At 36.9% G+C, this 9,437-nt stretch overlaps 1 protein-coding gene across 1 annotated transcript in view; it reads left to right on the forward strand.

Annotated features, from left to right (window-relative positions):
* The first annotated feature begins 8,773 nt into the window (after window positions 1-8,773).
* LOC110446585 overlaps window positions 8,774-9,437 on the forward strand; it is a 16,230-nt gene continuing 15,566 nt past the window's right edge. The window contains exon 1 of the mRNA XM_021491798.1: window positions 8,774-9,213. Within this exon, the coding sequence (XP_021347473.1) occupies window positions 8,896-9,213 (318 nt within the window). The 5' untranslated portion in view covers window positions 8,774-8,895. The remainder of the gene's footprint in view (window positions 9,214-9,437) is intronic.

Genomic DNA, 9,437 nt, shown 5'->3' on the forward strand with positions numbered 1-9,437 from the left:
TCTTCTACCACTAGCCACAACTGGGTCGCGGGTTCGATGCCTACGTGGAACAGTCGCCAGGTACTGGCCGTCGGTCGGTGGTTTTCTCCGGGAACCCCGGCTTTCCTCCACCACCAAAACCTGACACGTCCTTAAATGACCATAGCTGTTAAGGTCATAGGAGTGTATTGCTAAACGGAAATAGGAAGTACATCCTTAGTTGAAAATCCAATGTAGGGAGACAGTATCACAATTTCCGCATATTCTAATGTTTAATATTAAACTGATGAATATTGTATGCCTATTATTGACATAACAGTGTGTTCTTTCAATATTAAAGTATTGCAAAGCAATCCAGGCATTAATTCACATGTGTCCATTTTTCTGTACTTCAGGAAACCGGCTACCTATTTCACTACTGTGAAGTTATTCAAGAACGATAACTCTTGCAAGCAATTACTATGTGTATATGGTTTTATTATAAAATGTGAATTTTTAATCGTTTATAGATGATTAATTTTACACAATTTCAGCATTTATGAAATTGATATACATTAATGCAATACTAATATATGTTAGTATCATTTTTATTGACATAATTTTGCAAAATAAATGTTTTTTTCAAAATTCACTCCTTTTTACATAAATTTCCATTTAAAATCCTTAAAATTCTGACAACATATATAATTTTTTTGGCAGAAAATTTTCTTTACTTCAAAACAATATAACTACAAAATTTGAATATATTCTACTGAGAAATGGCGACACAATCCTATTACCTTAATAGGACGTAAAACACAAACAAACCAAACTATTTGTAGAAGAATTTCTTATTTGCTGCTCCCGCTGGAAACATTTCGTCAATTAACTGGAGACGCTAGAAATAGACTGACGTTTACGTTGGTCTTGCTAAGTTTATGAGGTATAGACCTCAATTGGTCGTGAGACAAATTTTATTAGTTGTGAAGCCGTTCACATTGAATTTGTTTTCACGCCCATTGAGGTTTATACCTGTTAAACATCAACAAAACAGGATCATATCCTTGTATTAACATTCAGTGCGATATTGATATTTGTTTCGATGATTTCTAAAGTATCGTTCTTGTGCAAGTCTAACACCACGAAAGGTACCGGAGCTTATGACTTCATCACTCACTGTAAGATGTCGTCCTTTTTAGATAAATAACTTGTTTGCATTGATGACAGCGAAAAATACCAAATTAAGATGTAAATCATGTTTCTTTAATTCCATTGAAAACTGACAAGAAATCCCCAAAACAATTTGAAAACAATCTATTTATAGAACTATTACCCATGCACCGCGGAATAAAGGAGTAAGCAGGTTGATATTATGCTGTTGTATTCATACGTCAAATGAAAAGCCCATTGAAAAAATAACATTTAAAATGTTAAGTAGGTATATTTAGTCCAAGTTCAGAAGAAATGTATTTATTATAAGTTGTTTGCATATACATCACGAACCTACAATTATTTTTTATAAATATAATATATAAACATACATATATGCAAAATAGCATTAACCAGTACTAATGTTTGATTTGCATCTCGAAATCTAGAGCCGAACAGAAATTGCGGACAAAATAACATCGAGAAAGAACTATTGATGTCACGTTTCCATAACGTAATATGGAGCTAAAATGCTTGAAGCCTATCTTATTGGGGTAAGTGAACTAGAAGGTCAAAATTTGATTTTTCAATGTCCCCTCAGTAGACGACAAATCAGCAAATCCCCAATTCTCAAAAGGGGGACCCATGTTCGTTGCCTTTTACGACATGCAGTGGGATAACGCTGTACTGTATAACATGAAATGTTCGTGTGTATAAACTATCATTGTTTTCGGGGTTGTTATGGAATCACGAATATAAATACAACGACTATTTCTACAACTCGAAAGAATATACACAACGAAAAAGTGAAAATTACATGATTTTATTTTTATTTTAATCAAATATGTGCACACAGAAGTACATTGTACCAGAGAAGTATGTATTGCAGAGATTGGCAACTCACGCAGATCTCGCAAAATCACGCATGATCATATTTTCCAGGCAGTGGCATAAGCTACGCCGCGAGTCTTTGGTTGCGGCTGCGCAATCACGCGGAACCGAGTCTCTGAGTGTTTGTTTTGACAGCTAAAAGCACATGTCAAAGCACAATCGGGAGCCGTCGGCACTTTCCGTAAACGAGAAAATACGTATTTTCTCGTTTACAGAAAGTGCCGAAGGTTCCGTATTTGTCGAAGCAGAATGATATCGATTCTGGTGACGATAGTCTCGTCATTGTGTTACCTGTGATAAATCGATCGTGTATTCGTTAGTTCGTGTCAACATGTCATATGCAATATAATTCCGTGGTCTTACCTATGAGTCGAAAGGTGTGAAGGGGACGTATCTCACGAGAACTGAAAAAAAAGCTTCATGTAGATATAATTCGTCATTTCACCAAGGAATTAGACTAGACCTAGGTCCATGACTTTGACTAATTCTACCTATAGATCATTGATATATTTGGTCACAAACTCTAATTATACTATAAACCACTGAGATACCTGGTCCCAATCACTAATAATAGTTCACTGAGGCACATGTACCTGGTCACGAACATTAACAGACACACTACCTATGGACAACTGAGTCACCGAGGTAACTTGACACAAAAACTTACTATAGACCACTCAGAGCCCTGGTTACAAACCCTCACTATAGACCACACAGAGCCCTGGTTACAAACCCTCACTATAGACCACTCAGATACCTGTTTACAAACACTTACCATAGACCATTGAGATACCTGTTCACAAACACCTAAATTAGACTATTGACCAAACACTTCCTCAGAAATCAAGTCCAGACAAGATAAATATTTTAAAAAAAATATCACGTTTGTGAGGTGTTTAAATAATTGAGTTATTAGTTTGCACACAACTTCATGACGAGCAGTGCTTTAATATGTTATTTACATTCATAGCCTTACGCATCGAGATATATACAGTTGTGGTAGTTAAGTGTAGAATTTACAAAACTATTTAAAACGTAGCGTGGCAGGTTTTGACTTTATTGTATTGGAGGTAATTTAAAAGCCTTGCAGCTGTGACCACGTCAAATTTGTATTCAGAAGCAGAAATCATTAATATTGTCTTGAGCAAATCTAAATAATTTCATAACTGACGCATCCTTTAAACCTTCAACTTTTTGATGTATTGATTTTGTGCATCCATTAAAACCGTAACGTTAAAAATAGTATTCAAATGTTCACTTTGACAGAAACTCGCTCGCTAAATAAAATAATATTATTTTTTACTTTCATAAAGAGCTATGGTGGACTACCCATATTTCCCTAACTCGGCATTTATGAAAACGGAAAAAAATATTACTGAGTGGGTACTTTCTAGCAGCAAAAAGGCATAGAATATATACAAAACCAATTGAATATGAATTTTTGAACTGCTGAACTGTTGAGGTCCTACTTTAGGAAAATGCTCAAAATAATGAAAAACAGGGGTGAGTGGTTAGTACAAAACAAAAAATAACAAAACAAACAAAATGATATACCAGTGGTTACACAGCAGTTCCATCCGGACTGGCCCTGTTCAGCTATATATATAGAGGATATTTAATGGTGTCTTCAGTAATAACAAATCTATTTCACGAGTGTGGCTAATATCAAAATATTAGCCACACGAGTGAAATATATTTGTTGTTACTGAAAACACCATTGAATTTTCTATTTATTACATTTTAAAAGCATAAAACATGAAAAAATGTTATGCATTAAAAAAGGGCGGAAATCAGAAGCGTAATTATTAGCGCCACATCTTAATGACGTCACGCTTGACAACAAGGCTGCGCGCCATTTTGAATGGGATTCTCAACGCAATTTCGACGTTTTCTGCTATTTTCTGGTATGATTGCTTATAAAAATGTCATAACTGGTATGTATATGTAAATACTTAAGTTTGTGTACCAAACATTTACCATAACAACCACTTATTCTACCGTCGCTTCATTTGAACCTGAACAAAAATCCGTTGCCTTTGAATGCAGCGAATAGAAGATACCGTTATGATTGGTCAATACTAAAAAGTGATATTTTCACACTGAAAATATCACTTTTGATATTTGTCACACTGTGAAAGATATCAGTTTTATCAAGTTGATAGATTCCGATATTTCACTGGCAAAAATGTAATAAATATATATATGCGAAGTCCTATGTGTGTATACATGTGTGATACGCTGTAAATCTACATACTTGTACATCGTAACATTTTGCCTCTGACCCGATAACTTGGTCAATTTTTCAAATATCAAACTTAGATTTGGTATAAAGGTGTATTATAGTCATATGAATAATAAAATCTTTTATCTGGAACTGAACGAGATCGGGTTATCTTAGTCGAGGGTTAAGATTCTGTAACAAAATCCCAACCGAGGCGTAAGCTGTTAGAGAATTTTAACCCGAGGATGAGATAACCCGATCTCGCTCAGTTACAGGTAATTGATTTTTTTTTATCGCACCTTTTGGTTCGAAAGAACTATTCAATTTTGCTAAAAACTACAAGTATCCCGCCTTGGGCCTCAAATGATAATGACCTATTCGCTACTAAAGCTACATTTGAATGCTTCCGCGTAAAAATGTAGTCCGTCCTTACACATATGACATTAAATTTCCCAGTGTAGATTATATATACAACATCAAATATCTAACAACATCAAAATTATACATATAACGACAAAACAGAACATTTATAATGCAAATTGTCAATTTCAAACAGTTAACGCGCGGATGAATACATCACAGTGTAAAAATTCCGCGAAATGTCACGTAAATGTACAAGACAGATCAGACGAGATAGAAAATTCTAGCATGGGGTATGTCTGAGGTGCGAGAATAACATATCTTTTGAGGTCGATTCCGTTTTAGATTAATTTTAGAGATATCGTTTAAAGACGCTTCACGATCTGTATATTTCTTTACACACGTGTGCCACGCCACCGATCGTAAATTCAATTAATCATAACTCAGTCAATTTTTCAAATATCTAGCCGAAGTTTTGTACATAGGTGTATTAAAGTCATATGAATAACACACAGGGGCTCGGTTTTGGGATACTTTTGGTCAGTAATAAACATGTACACACCAGTAAATAACATCAACACTTTTTATCCGGCGTTTATACACATTCTTAAACCTTGTAAAATTGAGGGTACCGAAAGTATCCTGAAACCGAACTCCTGTGGAATAACATATCTTCTGATGTCGCTTACTTTATAGGTTAATTTCAGAGGTAATATCTGGAGACGCTTCAAATTTAGATTCAGATTCTTTATAAGCTGAGAGCCATACGACTCATAGGCGCAACAATAATACAAGTACAAAGTTGGCGTTTGTCTATTACCGTTTCATTTGTTTGCTGTCATTTCCTTCAACATCTCGACCTTCTATTGGCCGTAATGACCCCTTCTCTGTTGATAGCCCCTTAAAAATGTAATAATAAATGTAGTGAAACAGACAGCGCGTACCCCTTATTGTCGTTGGGAAACGGTTTGAGTGGTCATTGTTTTACATGCAGTTTGGAAATATGCGCCATTTAAAATAGAATGACAACTAAAGTTTGGTTTGGTTTTTGGTTTTATATTGTTTTACAGCAAAGGTCATTTATGGACGTGCATCCATGTGTGTTGTTTAATCGTGCATGTGTGTCTGTGTGCCGGATAAGGGAATGTCGGTGTACTTGCCTGCTTGTGATAGCGCGGATCTGATGCCGACTTAATAGTGCTATCTAACTGAAATTCCATGCCGAAGGCACCCAGCACAGCATTCCGCCCGGTCACATTACACTGACAACGGGTGAACTAGTTGTTGTCTTAGCCCCCAAATGCCGAACGTTAGGCAGGGAATAACAACTACCGTTTTTTAGGACTTTGGTATCTCCCGGCCTGGGGACATAACCCATAGCCTACCTTACCCAAGTCAACACCCAACGTTAAAGCCAAGAGTGAGGTATTGCAAAGCAAGGATTTCCTTTAATTAATAAGTAACATGAGTATACATACTTCGTTTTATAAACTTTTATTTTGAAGTTGATACACGTTTAGATGTTTCGATGATTCCATAACATCTTCAATAAAATGAACACCTTGTTTTATGTAAGAAGATATCAATGAATCCTTAAAATAGACTGGGTTGGGTTTGTTTGTTTGTGGTTAACGTCCTGTTAACAGCTATGGTCATTTAAGGACGTGCAAGGTTTTGGTGGTGGGGGAAAGTCGAAGTTCCCAGGGAAAAACCAACGACCTACGGCCAGTACCTTGCGACTGTTCCACGTAGGCCTCGAACCCGTGACCCAGTGATGGAGGTATAGTTGTAGCAGAATGTCAGACGCCTAAACCACTTGGCCACCGCAACCCCCCCCCTCCTCAAACTAGAAATTGATGCTTTGAATGGTATTGTAACAAAACAAAAGTTATGACGAATTAACGACGGTTTTAACATTATGTCATAATATTAAAATCTGAAACAGGTGTCATTGAGAAAAAATACGTCTGGGTGTTGAGATTGAGGACCGTATCTCTGGGTAAAGCAACATTTATCTGCAGTGTCAAAGTAAGCCGTCTTTTGAATTTACATTCACGCATGCGTCATTAGCAGCCACTTTTCACCGAATTGATTTTTGAAATTTTTAAAACTTCCTTTCTTATGTAGATGTGCAGTGTTGTCGATATTCCTCTTGTCACATTGCGCCGAAACTCAATGTAAACAATATATCAACTACATTCTTTGAAAGATTTTGATCAAACTTTATACAAATGTCAGGTATGATAACACCTCGAAGGTCAAGGCCAACGTCACTGTTGCTATATATAAAGCCTTAACATGAATTAGTGTTATCAATCTAGCTACTCAATTTCTTATCCCATACTTTGATAGAAGTTTATACAAATTTCAGGTATGAGAATTCCGCGGATGAGTTAATGTTTTAAAAGGTCACCGCATGTTGCTATTCATAGAATCTTTTGTTTCATTCCTCCATTAATTTACTTGAAGTATGATAATACTTGGAATACGTACATATTACAGGGTGTCAAGATTAATGTCGTTGGAACTATTCATAGACCATTATCTAACACTGAAACGAATTTTACATGGCGGCGGGAGAATGTGATTAAACGAATTCAGAGCAATGTTGATTTATCCAACGACAGGTTATTTTGCTTTAATAATGGCCGTGGTGGCCGTATGGTTAAGTCGTCTGACATTCTGCTACCACTAGCCCCCCAAGACTGGGTCGCGGTGTTCGAGACCTACGTGGGGCAGTCGCCAGGTACTGGCCGCTGGTGCGTGATTTTCCTCCGGGTACTCAGGCTTTCCTGCACTACCAAAGCATTTCACGTCCTTAAATACCCAAACAAACCAAACCAAGCTTTAATATGCGTTCAATTAGCCAGTATAATTTTATTTGTTTGCCTTTTTTGCTACATTAGCATATATGCATATTAGGGCATTAGTGTCATTTGCTGAACACGTTTGATATATTTTGCTTCTGTGATAATTTCACAATAAATCAGTCGATGTCTATTTAATATGTGATCAGACAATTTCATCGGAAATGTTATAACTAGATTACTTTTTGTAATGATTGAGTGTGTGGATTTCGAATTTAAAAAATAAACCTTACTTGAGTGTAGACGTAAGTGTGTGCACAGTTGCACCACTTTGGTTGCCTCCCGCCATAAGATCACTGCGTGCTGAGACGAGAAGGACAAAGATAGTGCGCATGTTCGAAGGAACTACACTAACACCGCTAGAATAGTGCTCCAACAATACCAGTTGATCAATGCGGTTACCCGAAATACTAAACGTTTAGCAGGGAATAATAACAACCAATTTAAGGACGTTGACATGACTCGGCCTTGATACAGAACCCATTGTATACTTAGACCACAGGGCGCTCTCCGGTTAATGGAGGAGAATTCGTTACATGATCGACCGAGATGGGCGTACATAATGTTCCTCTTGACGAACCAATTTGTTGGTTGGTTATCATGGTTTATTGTCCCACCAACAGCTAAGGTCATATAACGACGTGCCTCCATGTGTGTATGTGTGCCTGAAGCAGGTTTTGATGTTGTATTTGCCTCCTTGTGATAGCAAGGATTGTATGCCGACTTTAAAGTGCTATCTCACTGAAATACCATGCCGAAGTCACCCAGCATTCCGCCCGGTCACATTAAACAAATGAGAAAGGCCTGCTATTTACGCTTACACACGTAGTGTGTGTACGAACATGCATCCTGTAAAAATAGGCGGGTTCTTTCAGCTACTTGAGTAGGATACGGACAAATTGGTCGAAATCTTGGTAGTAGTCAAGCTTTTCAAACGTTCGCGACAATAAGAGTTCTCGAATGTAAAAAAATAAATAAACATTTTTGTTTTGTTTTTAAAACTAGATTTAATTCAGTCACCATACGCCCATACTGTTTGTTTAATTATTATTTGGTTAGTAAAATTTAGGTCACACTATTAAAATAGTTCAAATGTATATTGGATAGAGAAATGTGTTACTTTGCTCTGCCTGATAGAATCAGTTAAGGATTGTCTGCTGTCAGTTATTTGCTCCATGAAGGAAGAATAGCAGCGCATATGGCATTGGCGCATTCAACGATGTGTGTATTGACACATAGCATAAATTAACATTATGGTTGGTGTTATATTGCATAATCGTCATAGGTACTGCTCGGCACTTTCCAGTACACCAGTGTGGCACTCGCCAATCAGGCAGACTGTCGTGTATATACCTACTAAAGTTTAATTTAAAGCGCTTTAGATTGGCTTATGTTAGCTAGGTAGAGCGTTATATCAAATGTTGTATATTTTATTTTTATAAAAAAAACATGGTAAAAATGTCAGCGATTGGAATCGCATTATGCGTTTACTTACAATTCATGCAGTCAACTTCAGCACTGAATTTTCGCATTGGAGAACACAGGAAGGGTATTAAGCTGTCGATTACCTCAGTGTTTCGTACACAGATCCAAAACACACTTGCGTCGTGTCAAAAAAGTTGCATTGCAACGGCATCTTGTGAGGCTTTCACTTACAATCTCCGTGACCTGAGGTGTCTCTACGGCAGTACAGGTTCCGAGTTCGAATCAACAACGGATCTGGACTACGTCACGAGTCCCAGCCAGTGGACACCGGAGGATAATGAGGTTTGGTTTATGTTATGTATGTTGTTTTGGTATTCACATGTTTTATTGTTTTCTGTCGACATCTATAAGGTTTTTTTCTCACTGTTGAGATTTTAAGATCATGTCCTTGTATGTGTTACTACTTTGCCAACATCCAAGTACCATTCTATGTTTATATTTGAGAACTCTAAATAACAAATTAAAATACGGTTGTGGTAATTCCCGTATTTTGATTGTAAAAAAAC

Source organism: Mizuhopecten yessoensis, unplaced genomic scaffold (assembly GCF_002113885.1).
Source record: "Mizuhopecten yessoensis strain PY_sf001 unplaced genomic scaffold, ASM211388v2 scaffold357, whole genome shotgun sequence".
Lineage (NCBI taxonomy): Eukaryota > Metazoa > Mollusca > Bivalvia > Pectinida > Pectinidae > Mizuhopecten > Mizuhopecten yessoensis.